The sequence below is a fragment of the Saccopteryx bilineata genome, chromosome 3 (assembly GCF_036850765.1).
Source record: "Saccopteryx bilineata isolate mSacBil1 chromosome 3, mSacBil1_pri_phased_curated, whole genome shotgun sequence".
Classification (NCBI taxonomy): Eukaryota; Metazoa; Chordata; class Mammalia; order Chiroptera; family Emballonuridae; genus Saccopteryx; species Saccopteryx bilineata.
This window is the reverse complement of record NC_089492.1, coordinates 84096866-84115848: the sequence shown is the minus strand read 5'-3', so window position 1 is coordinate 84115848 and position 18983 is coordinate 84096866. Positions and strand designations below refer to the sequence as shown.

The 18983-nt window shown below is 51.8% G+C and overlaps 1 protein-coding gene across 11 annotated transcripts in view; it reads left to right on the top strand.

Annotated features, from left to right (window-relative positions):
• Positions 1–18983, top strand: part of DNMT3A (DNA methyltransferase 3 alpha) — a 138406-nt gene that overhangs the window by 68101 nt on the left and 51322 nt on the right. For 10 of the 11 annotated variants that reach the window (XM_066266605.1, XM_066266596.1, XM_066266599.1 and 7 more), the window contains exons 3-4: positions 529–633; positions 17699–17969. In XM_066266605.1, the coding sequence (XP_066122702.1) occupies positions 529–633; positions 17699–17969 (376 nt within the window). Of the gene's footprint in view, positions 1–528; positions 634–1179; positions 1345–17698; positions 17970–18983 lie in introns of those variants that run through there. The other variant, XM_066266606.1, reaches the window with a different exon arrangement.

Below are 18983 nucleotides of genomic sequence, written 5' to 3'. Positions count from 1 at the left end.
TTGATGCTTCCTGCACCTCCCCCACCGCCTTTTCTCTCTCTCTCTAAAAATCAGTAAGTAAAATCTTTAAAAAAAAAACAAACCTAGGTTTCAGATAAGCACCTCCATAGCACTTGAACTGTTGATGGCGTTGTGTGCCAATCATCCAAAGTCAAACTTTAGTTGTTCATTGATTGAGTCTCATATGTGTCTTGATGGGGCAGGCCTGGGGTCTCGAACCAGCAACCTCATAGTCCCAACCCCAACACTACACACTGCACCATAAGTGCTGTGATTCTGAGGTTCAGAAATGTGGCCACCTGGAGGGAGAGCTGCATTCTGCTGGGGCAGCAAGGTCTGCCCCTAAATCCCCAGAGGATATATTTAAATAAGGCTCTAAGGGGTGGGGCTCAAGCTTCTCTAGGCAAAATGGGGTGAAGTTCATCCTCGCCAAGGGAGCCAACAGTGTGGCTGGCTGGAGTGGGGATGGGACAGGGAGGAGGCTGTTGGATCCAGCCCTAGCTTCACAGGCTGTGTCTGTGCCCGCAGGAGGGAGAGGAGCAAGAAGAGTCGCGTGGCAAGGAGGAGCGGCAGGAGCCTTGCACGACTGCGCGGAAGGTGGGGCGGCCTGGGAGGAAGCGCAAGCACCCGCTGGTGAGTGTCATCGCAGCCCCCCAGCAAACGCCCATGCGCAGTGACGTGTGCCCTGCAGGTCCCTGGATACATTAAGACCTTGCTATGTGGTGTGGTCCCTTCCCCATTATTTGAGCCCCTCAACCACACTCACGACTTCCTTTTTCTATGTTCACCTGGAGGCCCCTAGAGACCTGGGGACTTGCACTGTGGGTTTGGCTGGAACAGGACCTTGACCCAGGCTCCTGGCTCCGGCTTACTTTCCCGCTTAACTTCTGAAAGGAAGCAGGAGATCCTGACAGGGCAGAACTGGCTTCTGCCTAGCCTGCCTGCACAGGCCCCTCCCTCCCCATCCACACACCCACCCAGGGCCTCAGCCCCACCTAGAGAGCCTGGAGGAAGGGAACTGAGGTCTGGGAGTCTGAACAGATGAGTAGGGAAGGTACAGGCTGATGAGTCCCTTTGTAAGAGAGAAGGAGCTGGGCCCTGTGTCAGTCCTGGAGAAGTGCAGGCCACAGGCAGGCCCGCAAGCCCCAGGCAGCTGGGTGCCTTGTTGCTCTGCATCTGAGGCGAGGCCTGGGGTTGCCCAAGATGAGGAGTGCCCCGGAGGGCAAGGCCTGCGGGCTGTAGGAGCCTGCCTGCCTTAGAGCAGCAGTTATTTGCCAGCTCCAGACAGCTGGTTCCTTTCTTTTAGCCCCTTCCAGCTGAGAATGAGAAACTTGAAGCATGAAGGTAAGGAGAAGCCAGGGGCTCCGGATTTGTAACTCTGCCCTTCAAGGAAATGTTCTCAGCAGGGCAGCAGTTTCTCCCTTGGGTAAAGTCAGGGTGAATGGAGGCTGAAGTGAAAGCAGAGGACAGAAGGAGGGAGGGCTGCCACAGCTGGCCCAAGCGGGGTTCTCAGAGCCGGGGGTTCAGGAAGCCACCGGGTACTATCGGGCAGCACTCCCAATCCTGCTTGAAGGTTTGGAGGGAGTGGGGGTGAGGTGAGGGCTCAGAAGTGAAGTCATTTAACTGGTAAGTAATTTTAGACATTTTAATATTAAAGCAAATATGGGTATTTTATGGCCTGGAATGAAAAATTCACATGAAGTTGAAAGATAAAACAGGGGACCTTAAAGGAATGGCCACCTTGCAGCAGACTCCAGGCTGCACCCCTGGGTGCAGATTCCCAGGGTGCCCCTGCACTCACCTCCCCCATGGGGCACCTAGTAAGAGAAGGGGGGGCACAGTGCAGGCTGGAGTGGGGGGGCAGGCTGAGTCAGAGAGCATTGCTAATTCCACATCTGTGCGTGGGCCCATGACCTACCCTCTGTGATCTGGGTGCTGGGGACAAGAGCCCCCATCTATAGCAAATAAAGGCCTTGCAACTCTTTGACTCCTTCTTGTGAGTCCCTGGACCAGCAGGAAGGTGCATCACTGAGGCAAGGGGTGAAACCGCAGGGATGAGGAAGGAAGGAATTCAGGAGCTAGTGTGTGGAAGTGTGGCCGGGGATGTACAATGAGGGGTGAGAGGGCACAGCTGGGGCATGGGGGTAAAGGGTCACTGAGTCATATGCTCCCAGCCTGGACCAGGGCCCAGTGTCTTTGGAGTTCAACAGACCTGGGTTTAAATCTGGGCTCCTCCACTGACCATCTGTGTAACCTTGAACCTCAGGTTTCCCTTCTCAAAAATAGAGATGGTCCTGGCCGGTTGGCTCAGTGGTAGAGCGTCGGCCTGGCGTGCAGGGGACCCAGGTTCGATTCCCGGCCAGGGCACATAGGAGAAGCGCCCATTTGCTTCTCCACCCCCACCTCCTCCTTCCTCTCTGTCTCTCTCTTCCCCTCCCGCAGCCGAGGCTCCATTGGAGCAAAGATGGCCCGGGCACTGGGGATGGCTCCTTGGCCTCTGCCCCAGGCGCTAGAGTGGCTCTGGTTGTGGCAGAGTGACGCCCCGGAGGGGCAGAGCATCGCCCCCTGGTGGGCAGAGCATCGCCCCTGGTGGGCGTGCCAGGTGGATCCTGGTCGGTCGGGCGCATGCGGGAGTCTGTCTGTCTCTCCCCATTTCCAGCTTCAGAGGAATAAAAAAAAAAAGTAAAAAAAAAAAAATGGAGATGATAAGGATGCACTCCTAGACCCCTGTGAGAGTTAAATGGTTTCAATCAGCAAAGAGCTAATGCTCAGCAAGTCAGTCCTGCCTGTGCCCTGCCACACCTCTCCTCTCCGGAGGCCACTGCAACCTCAGTGTGAGAGAAGAAACAGCACGGGATTTACTGCTTCCCAGCTTTTTTTTTTTTTTTTTTTTTTTTTTTTAGCAAGAGAGAGACAGACAGGAAGGGAGAGAGATGAGAAGCATCAACTCATAGTTGCAGCACTTTAGTTGTTCATTGATTGCTTCTCATGTGTGCTTTGACTGGTGGGGGGGGCTCCAGCTGAGCCAGTGACCCCTTGCTTAAGCCAGTGACCTTGGACTCAAACCAGTGACTATGGGGTCATGTCTAAGATCCCACGCTCAAGCTGGCAACCCCCACGCTCAACAAGCTGTGTGATCTTGAACAAGTTACTGGACCTCTCTGAACTTCTGCATTGGTAAGCTATGGCCACTAATAATAGCTGCCCTGCCCACGCCAGTGGTGCTTTGCAAACAGCACAGAGTCCAAGTGTGCAGGGTTGACAGTATAATATACCTGCTCTCCTGCAGGGGCTGGTGGTGCCAGTGTCCTCAGGGGCTTTCAGGTGGGAGCCTAGCACAGGCTTCTCAGCAACCCTAGCAAGAAGCAGTGCAGGTCACAGTCTTGGTGGTCCAGCCCACGTTCTAGATGACACCTCAAGAGAGGCCCCAAGATGGGAGAGAGAACATAGAGAAGGCAAGGCTGACTGAGGAGGCTGGGGGCAGAGGCAGCTGTTGTGAAAGGACCCCTAGCACATTGGGGAAACAGAGCAAGACTGACACCGGAGAAAACAGCCAGCACAGTCCTTGCTGTGTAGCAGGGCCCAGCGGGGAGGGGGCAGAGGGGGAATCTGTGCTGCAGATAGAGGTCAATCAACCCATGGGGTCCCCTGGCCCACAGGCCATCTGGTTCACTTGTAGAGCAGGTGCTTGCCCTGGCCTTCTCCCTTCTCTAGCAGAGGAGCACAGCAGGGAGGGTTGTTGGGGACCTGGTGCAGCTGTGGCCCTGAGAATGGCCCAGGCAGCTTTAAAGCAGCTGAGTGTGTGTCATCCAGCTAAGCCTGGAAAGGGGAGGGAGCTTGGCTCAGTTCCCAACAGGTGGAGTAGAGCGAAAAGCGCCGAAGGAGAGGAAAACCTGGCTGAGACTGGGCTCTTTATTCCTGCAAAGGTTGCATGAGATACAGTGTCCTCGCCATCCCCCCGACCCCAAGGTTAGGAAATCTTTATTCTTTTTGCCCCCAAGGCCTATCTGTCCCTGGGTGCCTTCCACTCATTCCTGCCTCCTGGCTGCACCCTCACCCAGATCAGACCCCACCAGGCCCCAGGATGATTTCCCAACCCCCAGCCCATTCTCCCTCAGAGACAAATACTTTTATACCTATTGAGCCCCTACCAGGGTGGGGGAAGCTGCTCAGATCAATAAGACTTAGCTTTCAACCTAGCGAGCTAGAAAGGAGGCCACACATAATTATACTAAATACAGTCTGTGGCACAGAATCCCCAGGGACTCTATTTCTTAGGAAACAGGATCTGGAATACTCCCTCTGGCTCCTCACCATGGGAGCTCTCCTGCCCCTGCACTGTGCTCACTATCTACCTCTTGCCACAGAAACATATTCTCGCTGCTCCCTGAACACGTCCAGCATGTTTCACAGCCTTCTCGTTTCTCTCTGCCTGCCCCAGAGCCATAGCCCATCAAAGCCTGTCTTGCAAATGCAGCCCGGTTCAGCCATCATGACCCACCCTGGCTCTCCCTTTTGAACTGTTTTTAAAATTAATCAAAATGTACACTAAGAAATAAAAGACAATCTATTAGCCTCCCCCTGCTGCCGCTCAATCATGTGCTTGACAGCAGTGGTCTATGGACCTGACACTGGTCTGCAAACTTTTACCTGTCTATAGAATTTGAGAAGTACTTAGAAACTTTGATATCAGTTTAACACTGTTGCCACATCCAAGTGCATGATTTTGTATTTCAGAAATCTTTTTCTTTTTTTTAGTGTTTATTGTATTAATTTTAGAGAGAGAGGAAGGGAGAGAGGGAGAGACAGGAACATCAATCTGTTCCTGTATGTGCCCTAACCAGGGATTGAACCAGCAACCTCTGTGCTTCAGGACAGTGCTCTAACCAACTGAGCTATCCAGCCAGGGCAAAAAAGTATCTTTCCTTTTCTCTCTCTCTCTCTCTTTTTTCTTTCTTTCTTTTTTTTTTTTTTTGATGGGTTGGGAATTAAAACAACAAAAACAAAAGCTAAAACCTGGCCTTTGGCCCCAGACGGCTGGAAAAGCAGGTGGTAAGGGCCTGTCTCTTTCACGAGCTTTGATGTTTAGTGCCACCCAGCATTGTAGGCACTGAGCCGAGGCATAGTGCACTGTGTGCCACCTCATTGAGGACAGAGACCATGAGTGACTGCTCAGAGCTGAGCAGCACTTTATTGCCTACAAAGGCCTTTATAAACAAACCTATGTGAGGTAGGTGGGGGGCCGCTGTTATTACCTTCCTTACATTCAGATGAAGAGACTGAGGTTCAGAGAGGATGGACCCCACACCTCCCACCTGCAAAGCCAGTGGTGCTTGTCCCTCCTTACCCCTTCAGTCACGCAATCCAGAAAACTGGCTATCCAAAATTTCAGTTGTTAACATATGAACACAGGGCTGTTTGAAAACCGTGCGTAGACTTGCGTAGACTTGGTCTGTAAAGCGTACGGAGAAAATATAACTGAGGGGGGTGATTGACCCAAGTACTCAGGAGCCCATGGGGAAGCGGGTGAGGCTGTGGTGGGCTGAGAAGTGTGTGTGTGTGGGGGGCAGTGAAACCGAGCAGCGGCTGGGTCTGTGGCACTGGGCTCAGCCAAGATGCTTGCAATCAGGGCTGGCGACAGGAAACAGGAAGCCGCTGCAGGCTGGGTGGGGCTTAGGAAGGGATCTGGCACCTGGACTCAGGGCCTGTGGGCTGGCTGGTGCCTATGACAGGGAGGAGGGGACAGCAGCACCAGGGCGGGCTGGTCTCTGCTGGCCAATATGTGAGCCTGCACGTGGGCATGAACGTCGGGCTGGGCGGAAGAGGCATCTTCCTGTTCACCAGCTCCCTGGGAATAAGAAGTCAGGGTGTCCGAAGCTGGTTCCTGCCTAGTCACAAGCCCACACAAGCCCTGAGACTGCTTTTGTCCTTCGTGCTGGTTACAGCTGGGGCACTTGGAGGGGCAGTTTCTGCCCTTGCCCACCAGATCCTGGGGTTGACTGTCCCTTCGGGGCTCTGTGCCCTATTTACTAGCTGTATGTATTTATTCATTGAAGATTTATACCCACCAACTTCCTCCAGGGTTAATTTTGCTCAGTGGGAGCACTCTAAGGTCACCTCTTGCTAAGAATAACCCAGAAAGGGAGGGAGGGGGCGGGGAAATGTGGCTGGAGCAGGCAGAGCGCTCAGCCAGGCCGGCCCACGGCCAGCAGTTACTCACTGGACAGCGAAGCAGAACCTCCAACCCGCCTGAGTGAGCGAGTTCCCCGAGGCAGAACCGCCCCACTTCAGAGCCAAAGACCAGGGTACACACTGGGGGGCGTTAGGGAGCCATTCCTCTGCGGCTTGGGCCACTGGGGGCAGTGTCCTGCGGCTGCTGCTGGGAGTCTGCAGCACTGGCTCACTTTCCAGCCCGAGATGACCTTTCCATCCGTCTCCAAGTTAAAACAGAGCTCACATCCCCTCTTTCGGGCCAGGTCAGAACAGCTCCTCCTTCCACTCACCCCTGCAGCCTTCCAGTTTCTTTGCACAAAACTTCCTGAATGAAAGAGAATCGCTCCTGCTCCTTCCTGGGCCCCAGCCCCTAGCTAGCCCCTCAGGGGCCTTCTCTGCTGCATCCCACTCCCTGCCTGCGACCCACTCCCCTGCCTTATCATGTTTTGGAAGGTGTGGAGAAAACAGGGCTGTTATTTCTCACGGGTTAGAGACTTTTCTTGTGACTGCCCTGCAGATTCAACTACTCCTTCCCTCACCTGATTGGTCAGATCATCATCCACTAATGGCATCCAGAACCAAAGAACTTGGCCCATGGGCTGGATGTCAAGTTCGAAGCCATCCTGGGGGTGGGACTGGACTTGGGTTTAGAAGTTAAGGGAAAAGTGGGAGACTTTTCTTCCTAAAGTGTGGAAGGGGCCGGGGGGGGGGGGCCGGGTAAGCACAGGAGTGTGACATGGGTGGGGGGTGCCTGAAGGCGGAGTGGAGTAGGGTTTTGTTTAAGAACAATGATTTCACCTGACCTGGGGTGGCGCAGTGGATAAAGTGTTGACCTGGAATGCTGAGGTTGTTGGTTTGAATCCCTGGGCTTACCTGGTCAAGGCATATATGGGAGTTGATGCTTCCTGCTCCTCCCCTTCTCTTTCTCCTCTCTAAAAATGTATAAATAAATAAAAAGTTAAAAAAAAAAAAAGAACAACGATTTCCATCTTGGTCAAAGAGGTAGTTTGCAGGCAGCCTGAGTGGTTTACACTTTATCATCTCAAAAATGTTTGTGTGTTTATCAGGAAGGTTCTTGAGGGGGAGGGGGGACTGAAGTAATGGGAGTCATTTTGGGAAGCTGGCTCTGGAATCCATAAGCAGGATGGGCCGAGCACAAAGGAATGCAGGGAGATGGGTAGGTAGGTGGTCTGATGCCAGAAGACACCCCCAGAGCCTGCCGGGCCAGGCGTTGGTGGGACAGAGTTGGCAGGGCAGTGCTGCTGGCCACTGCAGAGGAGAGAGAGGAAGGGGTGAGAACAGATGTTTCCAGCCCTCGGACACCACGTCAGTGTTATTGCCAGAGACCAAGATTTCTGGAAGGAAGCAGATTTGCCAAGGGCCCTTTCAAAAGCCAGTCTAGATTGCTGGTCCTATTAAAAGAGAATCTCAGTGAAATCCCAAAATCTCTGTTTTGTTTTTCCAAAAATCCCTGTTTATTTTCATTACTCCCTGGCCCCTTCCCCAGGGTCACACATTCCAGGGCCACCTTCAGCAAAAATCAGTCATTCCCTCTGGTCCCAGCCTCCCCGCCACAGCCGCAGCTGCACCTGCCCCCCCCCCCCCCCCCCCCCCCCCCCCCCCCGGCTGCAGCAGGTACTCGCCGGCACATGCGTCTGGGCAGGGTTGTTGACATTGGTTTTCTTTCATCATCTTCACCTAGGGAATTTTGTGTTTCGGTTCTGCCACCTCAAGAAAGATATAACCAAGCTGGAAAAGCTCCAGAGAAGGACAGCTAAGTTGATCAAGGGGGAGGCGAGGCTGCCAAGTGAGGACAGACTAAAGAGATTATGACTCTCAAGTCTGGAAAGACAAAGGGCGAGAGGCAATGTGATTAAAGCTATGAAATCATGTCACAGGGTTGGGCAGGATTAGCATACCCCAGTGCTAAGGTGGGGGTGGGGGGCACTTTCAGAAACTTTAGAAAGGTACATGAGGCACAGAAAAGAAAGAGCCATTTCCATGGTGTGTTCCCTTGTTACCAAACCTGTCACCCTAGGCATGGATGGTAGAGGTTGAAAATAGAGAACTTCAAAAGAGATTTACTTAAATATGTGGTTCTTCTATACATAATGGATTTTGCAAGGGAACCTTCAGCTCACCCTGAAATCCTTTGAGGTTGACTTCAAAGAGCACAGTCCGGTCCTCTTTCAGGTAGACAGGTGTCCCTGCTGGAGGCGGAACCCCGAGAAGCCTGGCCATTCACTAGGTATGTTTGTCCTTGTGTCCGTTTGCCATGAACAGCTGGGGCATGGGCTGAGTGACCTCAAAGGCTTTGCCGAGCCCTGAAGTTCTCAGCTTGTCTCGCGCACGTGCGCGCATACACACACGGTGGAACATGGTGGAACATGGTAGAGAGATCTTTAGGGGAGGTTGAGAAGGCAGCTCCCAGCCTCAATGGTGAAGGAAATGGAATCTACTGGTGGGTGCCCAGGCTGGGGCTTATGTTTCCAGAGGTGGCCCTCTTTGGTCTCTGGTCCTACTGTCCTTTGACCCCACTGGTGGCCCTTTTAGCCTGTACACTAGGGAGAAGGAAATTGGAGAGGTCAGGTTCCTAGTTTCGAAGTATTGGAGCCTGGCACCACTCACCCCAGGGAAGCAGAGTGGGGAGGCATTTGGAATCTCTCTTGGGAGTCAGTGTGGGGAGGACCTCTCTGGCTCTGCCTGTCTCAAAGCCACTTCCGGCCAGTCAGATCAGAGGGCTGCCAGGGCAGGCGCTGCAGGAAGGCCTGGAGTGGAGGACAGGAGGGAGCTAAGGCCTGGTGCCAACACCTGGGTGAGGAGAGCTGCCTTGCTGGAGTGAACCGTGCGGCTGTTTCCTGAAAGTGGAGTCAACCTAGGGGTCCAGGGTTTGGTGGGCGGCTGACCGGCCCGCAGGGGCCGAGGAAGTGGAGTTGGCTGCAGGTATGAGTGGAAGGGGGCTGTTTGTGATTTTGTTGACATCACTCGGTGGCATCTTGGTCCTGCTGGGTAGGCAGGTTTCTCTGGGCAGTGGTACACAACCTGTGTCTGTGTGTGTGATTGTGTGTCTGTCTGTCTTTAATCAAGAGGCCAATGCTGGCCCTATGCCAGTTCCTGTCTGGCACAGAGCTGAGCACTATCAAGGGCCTGAAAGGCACAGTGGCAGTAACATGAGGAAGGCCAGGAAGGGTGAAGTGAGGCCAAGGAGGGTCACAGGAAAAGCAATCTCTGCATCTGCTGGCCTCTGGGCCTCCCTCCCCAGAGCTGCCCATGGGTCAGGGGTGAAGACTCCTTTCAGCCACAGCCCCCATCGCCGGAGTAGAGGGAGAGTTCGGCGCTCAGAGCCAACCCGTGACCCTGGCTTGCACCTCCGGGGTCTTCCAGGATCTCCAGGTCTCCAGCTTTACACCTGGGCCCCATTTCCCATGTATTGATTCCCTTAACCATACCAGGGCTTTATTTTTTTATGTGCCCTGGCCAGATACCTCAGTTGGTTGGAGCATCATCCCAATGCACAGAGGTTGCCGGTTTGATCCCCTGTCAGGGCACGTACAGAAACAGATAGATGTTTCTATATCTCTCTAAAATCACTAAGTTAAAAATTGTGGGTTTTTTTGTTTGTTGTTTTTTTTTTTTCAGAGACAGAGAGTGAGTCAGAGCGAGGGATAGACAGGGACAGACAGACAGGAACGGAGAGAGATGAGAAGCATCAATCATTACTTTTTCATTGCATGTTGCAACACCTTAGTTGTTTATTGATTGCTCTCTCATATGTGCCTTGACCGCGGGCCTTCAGCAGACCGAGTAACCCCTTGTTGGACCCAGCGACCTTGGGTTCAAGCTGGTGAGTTTTTGCTCAAACCAGATGAGCCCACGCTCACGCTGTTGACCTTGGGGTCTCGAACCTGGGTCCTCTGCATCCCAGTCTGACGCTCTATCCACTGCGCCACCGCCTGGTCAGACAAAAAAAATTGTTTTTAATTTCCTCCAGGAAGGCTGGGGTTGGGTTATGAGTCAGGGAGGGAGTCTGGAGAATTGGCTTTGACCTGGGCAGGCTCCCACTCTGCCTTGCTTTGCCACTGGCCTTTCCTTGCAGGGGCTGCTGTTAGGGAAGCAGCTGCAGCTCACCCCCAGCCCTCCCCCAGCCCCAGCCCTCCCCCAACCTTCCCGGGCCCCTGCTTAGGCCCATCAAAGCCTCTTTTCCTCCGTGGAACCCTTGGGATTTGAGGTTGGGCTTTCCTGGAGACTCCACCCAGAGCCGGAGCTGGCTTTCAAATACCTCCACTACATCTGGGTCACTCTGGCAGCTTGGCCACTTCGGAGGTGTGTGACCTGAAGTAAGGCTTGGAGCCCCTGTCTTGGGAAAGGGAGGGTAACAATAACCGTCAGGTTAATTATGATAATTAAATTTATTACTCGTATACATATATTTATGCTGGCTCCTGTGCATAGTACTGGGAGCTTTAGGGTGAGAAATGAAACGATAACTGAGGCAAAGCGCACAGTGAGGGAGATGCACAGTTAACAAATAATTAGGTGCAGTGTGAGGAGCGCTCTAACGGGACAGGATGCAAAAGTGCTCTGTAAACAAAACGAGGCGGGCTGCAGGCTTGGGGACAGAGGGAGCGCTGGAGTGGACTTTATCCCCACTTCTCGGGCAGGGTGGGACCAGCTGCCTGTCAACCCCACTGGGGATTTGGGAGCTGGGGGTGGGGGCGAGGCTGAGGTCTCCAGAGACCGGGGCGAACACAGATCCTTCCAGGGTCTGCATGCGTGAGAGACAGGCAGGCAGGTAGGCCGGAGACTTGAACATGTTTTTTAGAAGACAGAAAGTAGAATAGTGGTTACCAGGGGCACCGGGAATGGAGAGTTGTTTAATGGGTACAAAGTTTCAATTTAGGATGATAAAAAAGTTCTGAAGATGAATTGTGGTGATGTTTGATTAAGTACAATGTGAATGTACTTAATGCCCCAGAACTGTACACTTGAAAATAGTTAAAATGGTAAATTTTAGGTTATGTATATTTTACCGCAGTATGTTTTTAAAGCTTTTTTTTTTAAAAATGATCCCTACAGGCCCTGGCTGGTGGCTCACGGGGTAGAGCGTCAGCCAGGCATATGGATATTCCAAGTTGATTCCTGGTCAGGGCACACAGGAGAAGCAACCATCTGCTTCTCCTCCCCTCCAACTATCCCTTCTCTCCCTCTTCCCCTCCTGCAGCCAGTGGCTCGATTGGTTCAAGAGTGGAAGCGTAGCCCTGGGCACCAAGGATAGCTTGGATGGTACTTGAGCATCAGCCCAAGACAGGGGTTGCCGGGGGGATCCTGGTCAGGGCACATGCCAGGAATCTGCCTCACTATCTCCCCTCCTCTCACCTAAAAAAAATTGTCCTTAGAAAAATGGTTGTCCCTGATCAGTGCCCCTACACTCAGTCCATGGTTTTGCAACAACAGCATGTTTGACATTGATATTTTGGGCTGAATAAATAATTCTTTATTGTGAGCTCTGTCCTGTATCTTGTAGGACGCTTAGCAGCATCACTGGCCCCTGTGCACAAGAAGCCAACAGTCCATCCCCCCCCCCAACATGACCACCAAAAGTATCTCAGACATATTGTCAAATGCCCTCTGGGGGCAAAATCCCCCCCTCCACTGTTGAAAACCACTGCCTCCACCAGCTTGGAATCACAGGAGAAGCCCAAAGAGTGAGTAGTAGGCAACTGAGAAGCAGAAGGCAATTGTCCCAGGATAGAGGGGTCTTGCCTGGAAGGAAGGCAAAAGTCAACAAATTCTGAAGACCCCCAGGAGGTGGTGGGCAGGGTTTGAAGATCCAGATCGAGGCATCATGGGCATAGGTAGGTTCACAGTGGGTGACATGATCAAGCTTTACTTGAAAATCTGTTGTCCCTGCCCACCCATCTAAGGCAGAAGTAAGGGTGCTCACTGCTGCCATTCCCACTCTGCCACCTGTCCTGTCCCCTCCCCTGTGTCTAGAACCATAAATGAGAAGCAGAGAAAGATGAAATTGTCACCTACCACTGCTGGTGGCACCTTCTAAAAGGGCTGTGGGCTTCTGTGGCTATTCCGGCCTCTCCCAATGGGACAAATGAGTGTCTCAGGGTATGCTCTGTCTCCTTTCAAGGCAACCATAAAAATAAAAGCAAAAAAAAAAAAAAAAAAGACCCAGAATTTTTTTATGTCTGACATGCACCAAAGTTGAAACGGTGTGAGCAGGACCTAGTCTTTAGCAGTCAGGAAGAAATTAGGAATACTGAGCACCTGCTAGGTGCCCTAGTCCATGCTGAGGCCAATCAAATCAAGTTCTCTTCTCCAAGAGACACAAACTGATGGTGACGGGAGGGGGGAGGGGAGAGGAGAGCAGAGGAGGGGGCTGAGAGGAGGTGGAGGTAGAGGCGGAGGGTGTGGGCTTGGCTGAGATAGCCTCTCCCCGTGGCTTCCATGGATTATGCTTTTCTTTTCACTTGATATGTCCCTTTTATTTGTTGATTTTTACAGAGAGAGGAAGGGGGAGAGAGAGAGAGAGGAACATCCTTCTGTTCCTGTATGTGCCCTGACCAGGGATTGAACCAGCAACCTCTGCGATTCAGGATGATGTTCTAACCAACCAAAGCATCTAGCCAGGGCACGAAATGCCCCTTTTAGAGAGCACCCAGCTTGTCCCCAAAGATTTGAAGTGTTGCTTTGGCCCATTTGCCTGTTGACCTTCCTCCCTCTCGGTGGCCTGCCCAGTTACACTGGGCCCCAAAAAGAGGGCCAGTGAGAGGCTCAGAGTGGGTTCTTGATGGCTAAGGTGGGTCAAGGGATCCGCGACAGGAATCGTAACCCACCCCAATCCCAGAGCGTTGCTGATGCAGGCTAATCCAGGACCTTTCTCACACATATGAGAAAGCCTTCGGGCTGAGAGCATTTATATCAGGGAGGGGCCTTCTAGGCCAGGAGCAGGAAAGTGGGAAAGACCATCTGAGTCCTGGACAGAATGTGTGGGTCCGGACATGTGGGGGTGACAGCTGAGGAGAGAGAGGCAGGGCCTTCTTGTTCCACTTGCATTCCTGTGTTTGACCTCAGGCTCTGCTGGCTTGGGCCCTCAGTGCCCAAGGCTAGTTGAGGAATTCTGGCTTCCGCTTGCGCAGGAGGCCTTCCCTGCCTCCTGCAGCCTCCCCTGCTGCCCACTGCTGAGGACTGCACACAGATGCAGCTTTCCATTGGAGGTTCTCTCTTGGAAGCAGGCCTGCCGGGCTGCCCCACACGGCCAGAACAGCTTGGCCAGGGTCCTGGAGTTCCCTCTGCTTGCTCATGCTGCTCCATGTGCCTGCAGCCTCGTCCAAGGAGGACTCTGGTTTTGTTCAAGGTTTTATTTTTATTTTCTTTCCCCAAGGTCTTTGTCTATATCTACCACCTCTGGGAATCTGTCACTAGACAGGGAAGGAGGATCAGAGTTGAGGTCTTAGGCCCTTAGAGGAGAAGCCACCTGGGAGATTGCTGGGCTGTGCAGGGCAGGTCTAGGGGAGCAGGGCTCTCTTAGGCTTTCAGGTGCATGTGAGCAGTACAGCTCCTTGGAGAGAAGTAGCCATTTCTATTCACGCTTAGATGGGTAGGTAGGTCCTCGACCCCAGCCAGTCCACTTCTGGGACTCTGGCCTACACAAGTCCACAGGTGTGCAGAGCTCTATGTGCAAGGGTTCAGTGCAGCAAAAAGCAATCAGCCCAAAGGCCCACAATTAGGGAACTGTGTGAGTAATTTGTGGGGCATCCACTCAAGAGGGTGTGTTGAGCAGCTGTGATGTAGAATGAGACAGATCCATGTGCAAAGGGATGGAGAGATGGGACAGGTGCTCACTCTGGTAAATGAAGACGCAAGCTGCAGAACGGTAGGAGTGTATGATATCCTTTTAGGAAAAAGATTTCTGGAGCAGTGTGTGAATACATATGTGTACCCATGCAACTTACATGTGATGCTCAGTGAATAGGAAAAAAAGTCTGTGAAAGATACTTGCCAAACTGTTATTAATGGTTTACCTATAGGGAATGATTCTGAAGGAATGGAAATAGGAGTTTTAACCTCTTAACACTACTCATTTTTGTGTGGTTTGAATTTTTGTAATATATGTGTCTGATTTTTATAAATAGAAAAAAGAAAGACTTATGCCTGACCAGGCAGTGGCACAGTGGATAGAGCATTGTACTGGGATGTGGAGGACCCAGGTTTGAGACCCCGAGGTCACCAGCTTGAGCGCGGGCTCATCTGGTTTGAGCAAATCTCACCAACTTGGACCCAAGGTCGCTCACTCGAGCAAGGGGTTACTCGGTCTGCTGAAGGCCCGCGGTCAAGGCACATATGAGAAAGCAATCAATGGGCCTGACCTGTGGTGGCGCAGTGGATAAAGCGTCGACCTGGAAATGCTGAGGTCGCCGGTTCGAAACCCTGGGCTTGCCTGGTCAAGGCACATATGGGAGTTGATGCTTCCAGCTCCTCCCCCCTCCTCTCTCACTGTCTCTCTTCTCTCTCTCTCTCTCTCTCTCTCTCTGTGTCTCTCCCTCTCCTCTCTAAAATGAATAAATAAATAAATTAAAAAAAAAAAAGAAAGCAATCAATGAACAACTAAGGTGTCGCAATGAAAAACTGATGATTGATGCTTCTCATCTCTCCATTCCTGCCTGTCTGTCCCTGTCTATCCCTCTCGCTGACTCCCTCTCTGTCTCTCTAAAAAAATTATTAAATATTTTTTAAAAATTTTTAAAAAGCCCTGGCTGGTTGGCTCAGTGGTAAAGCGTCGGCCTGGCGTGCAGGAGTCCCGGGTTCGATTCCCGGGCCGGGGCACACAGAAGAAGCGCCCATCTGCTTCTCCACCCCTCCCCCTCTCCTTCCTCTCTGTCTCTCTCTTCCCCTCCCGCAGCCAAGGCTCCATTGGAGCAGAGTTTGCCCAGGCGCTGAGGATGGCTCTGTGGCCTCTGCCTCAGGCGCTAGAATGGCTCTGATTGCGGCAGAGCGACGCCCCAAGATGGGCAGACCATCGCCCCCTGGTGGGAGTGCCGGGTGGATCTTGGTTGGGCGCATGCAGGACTCTGTCTGACTGCCTCCCCGTTTCCAACTTCAGAAAAATAAAAAAATTAAAAAAAAAATTTTTTTTTAAATAAAGACTTAAAAAGGAAGGAAAACACCTCCACTGGTCTAGCCCCGTGATTTTTAACCTTTTTAATCACATGGCACACATAAACTATATAATTACTAAAATTCTGCAGCACACCAGAAAATCTGTTTTTTGCTGATCTGACAAAAAAATATAGGTATAATTTTGATCCATTCACACCAGACTGCTATTATTGTGTTGGTTGTCATTTTTTTTTTATTGATTGATTTTAAAAGGTGAAAAAGTTATGTGATCTGAAAAGAAACCAGAGTATATATTGATTGATTTTAGAGAGACAGAAAGAGGGAGGGAGAAAGAGAGAAGCATTCATTTGTTGTTCCACTTAGTTGTACATTCATTGGTTGCTTCCCGTATGTGCCCTGACCAAAGATGGAATCTTGGTGTTTCTGGGCGATGCTCTAATTGACTGAGCTAACCAGCCAGGGCCTGTTGTCAGTTTTTAACTTGACAATCTAATGGAAAAAAGGTCAGCGCGCCTACACCAGTTGAAAATTGCTGATCTAGCCTAGTCTTCTTGTAATACAGGTGGAGAAACTGAGGTACCCTCTTAAGCAGCATCTTACCTGAGGTCGCAGGCCAACAGCGTGTTTACTGAGCTTATACCTCCCGGCCCTCTTGGGGTAGGCACTCTACAGATGAAGCCGGCGGATGGGGTTGCAGAGGCCAGCCAGGTGCCTATGGGCACAGGGGACACTTGCCTCTTCGGCACCAAGAAGATACCTCCATTTCTTCTAAGATATCCTGGCCCGCTTGCCCCCAGATGGCCAAGGACAGAGTGCTCTCCAGAGTTCGCTCTGTCCTCACACCTGTGCTCACCCTGTCCTCACAAAGTGTGTGATTTCGAGCAAATCACCAAATTCTCTGAGAGCCTCCCAGGGAAACTGAGCAGCTCTGAAGGGGTTAGGGGTCAGGAACTTTGCTCACCATGCAGTGACACTTAAGGACAGTTATGATTACTCTTAATGTGATTCTTGTAGGAAATTATATATATATATATATATATATATATTTTTTTTTTTTTTTTTACAGAAACAGAGAGAGAGAGGGATAGACAGGGACAGACAGGAACGGAGAGAGATGAGAAGCATCAATCATTAGTTTTTCATTCTGCATTGCAACACCTTAACTGTTCATTGATTGCTTTCTCATACGTGCCTTGACCGTAGGCCTTCAGCAGACCGAGTAACCCCTTGCTGGAGCCAGCGACCTTGGGCTCAAGCTGGTGAGCTTTTGCTCAAACCAGATGAGCCCTCGCTCAAGCTGGCGACCTGGGGGTCTTGAACCCGGGTCTTCTGCATCCCAGTCTGACGCTCTATCCACTGCGCCACCGCCCGGTCAGGCAGAAATTCAATTCTTAACTCTTGGGGACAGAGTAATGCATTTCCTTTTGGAGGGGGAACCTGGGACCATGTGCTAGGGAGGGCGTGCTGTACAGACTGCAAATTCTTGCTGGGGCCTTGGCTCTCCTGGGGTCTGAGCACCTGGGAAAACTGGTGAGGGCCAAAGCTGAGGGAAAGAAGGAATGGTGCTGGGTTTGGGGGCCCAGAGGAATGCTTCTTTGGGGGCCCCGGAATCTTCTGAGGCAGGGTCCTGATTAGAAGTAGGGATGTCTTAAGCATTTTTTTTTTTGCACTTACACATAGAGAAACAGAGACAGAGACAGACAGGAAGGGAGAGAAATGAAAAGCATCAACTCGTAATTGCAGCACTTTAGTTGTTCATTGATTGCTTTCTCATATGTAATTTGACGGGGGAGGGGGGGGCTCCAGCCGAGCCAGTGACCCCTTGCTCAAGCCAGCAACCTTTGGGCTCAAGCTGGCGACCCTGTGCTCTGGCTGGTGAGCCTGCACTCAAGCTGGATGAGCCTATGCTAAAGCCAGAGATCTCAGGGTTTTGAACCTGGAACCTTAACATCCCAGGTCAGTGTTCTATCCACTGCACCACCACCAGTCAGGCAACAGGTATTTGTTTTTAATAGGGGCTGCAGAAGGCTAGGGAGCTCTTTGTCACCTCCATGAGTGTGTGTGTCAGGGGTGCAGCTTGGGCCATGGAACCAGGCTGGCAGACCTGACTGGATTCTTCTATTTCTTCAGCTGGAGTCCACAGACCCCTTGACTTCAGGGGGTCAGACCCATGAACCCCTGGAAACTGAGAACAAAATTGTGAATATGTGAATGTTATGCAAAATTGCATGAATGTTTATGTGAACAAAATTGTCTGGACAGAGAGTTTGTAACTTGAATTTCAGAGGCATCAGTGACTCCACAGAGTCTAAGTGCACTGCTCTAACCCTCTCCCATGTCTTCATCCTTCCAGGTAGAGAGCAGTGACATGCCGAAGGACCCTCCAGTGACCTCCAAGTCCCCATCCGTGGCCCAGGACTCAGGCCCCTCAGAGCTGCTACCCAATGGGGACTTGGAGAAGCGAAGTGAGCCCCAGCCAGAGGAGGGGAGCCCTGCTGGGGGACAGAAGGGCGGGGCCCCAGCAGAGGGAGAGGGCGCAGCCCAGACCTTGCCCGAAGCTTCCAGAGCCGTGGAAAATGGCTGCTGCACCCCCAAGGATGGCCGAGGAGCCCCCGCAGAAGAGGGTGAGTCCCAGGCTGAAGGGGCAGCCTCTTTTGGACCTGCCTGAGGGCTGGAGACTTGCGGGTAGCAGGTCCCTGGAGGCGTGGGCAGGGCACGGCAGCTGAAGGTCTCCCTGTCCAGGTTGTGCCTTGGCGGCTCCTGGCTGGATGCCGCCTGCACACAGGTTTTATTTGGCCCATGTAGTATTTTAAACATTTTTAAAAATTAGTTGCCAATGTTTGAAAATCAAGACATTTCACATAAAAAGCTGGAGTTTTGGCTTCTCTTGGGGAAAAAACACAACAACTAGATCTGGCAACAGCAGGTTTGCAGAATGCCAGTGTTTGCTGAACTGGGGTGATGGCTGTAACCATGTCCCCCTAGACCCACTCCCACCCATCAAACTGGCTGTTCACCTTGGTTTCCCTTGGCCCACTCTCCCATTAGGCCTGCATCTCTTAAGGACCGCTGGGTTTGCAACCCAGGTGCTCTGGGCAGCAGATGCCCTGGTGGCCATTAGAAGCTCAGTGAGCCTTGCCCAGACAGATATCCTGAGCCCACCACAATTTACATGGCGGGACCAAACTCTGGTTGTGACAGAGTTGGGCGGGGGAGGGGCAAGTGGCCAGTGCACTGCCCAGCCCAGGACATCCCCAAGGGAAGAAGGGCCCTGGAGTCCTGGAAACTTGCCCACTTTTCTCTTTCAGGTTAAGCCAGCGATTTCGGGGCCAACTGAGCTGTAAACATGTTAGTAATGAGCACAACTAGCATTTGTACAGGGCTTCACAGTTTACGAGGCGCTTCCTCATACATTATCACATTTGATCCTCCCAGGGCCCTGCCAGGTTGTTTTGCATATGTGCATTTTAATTTCAAAAAGTCCTCCTTCCAAGTGTGTATGATGGAATGAGTAAATTGATTAATTGGCATAGCTTATTGTACATGGATCCAAACCTAATATTCATGCAGAAGAGAAAACATCTCCAGAAAAGAGATTTCCAAATTTATTTAAAAATATTTCTCATGCATTTATTATT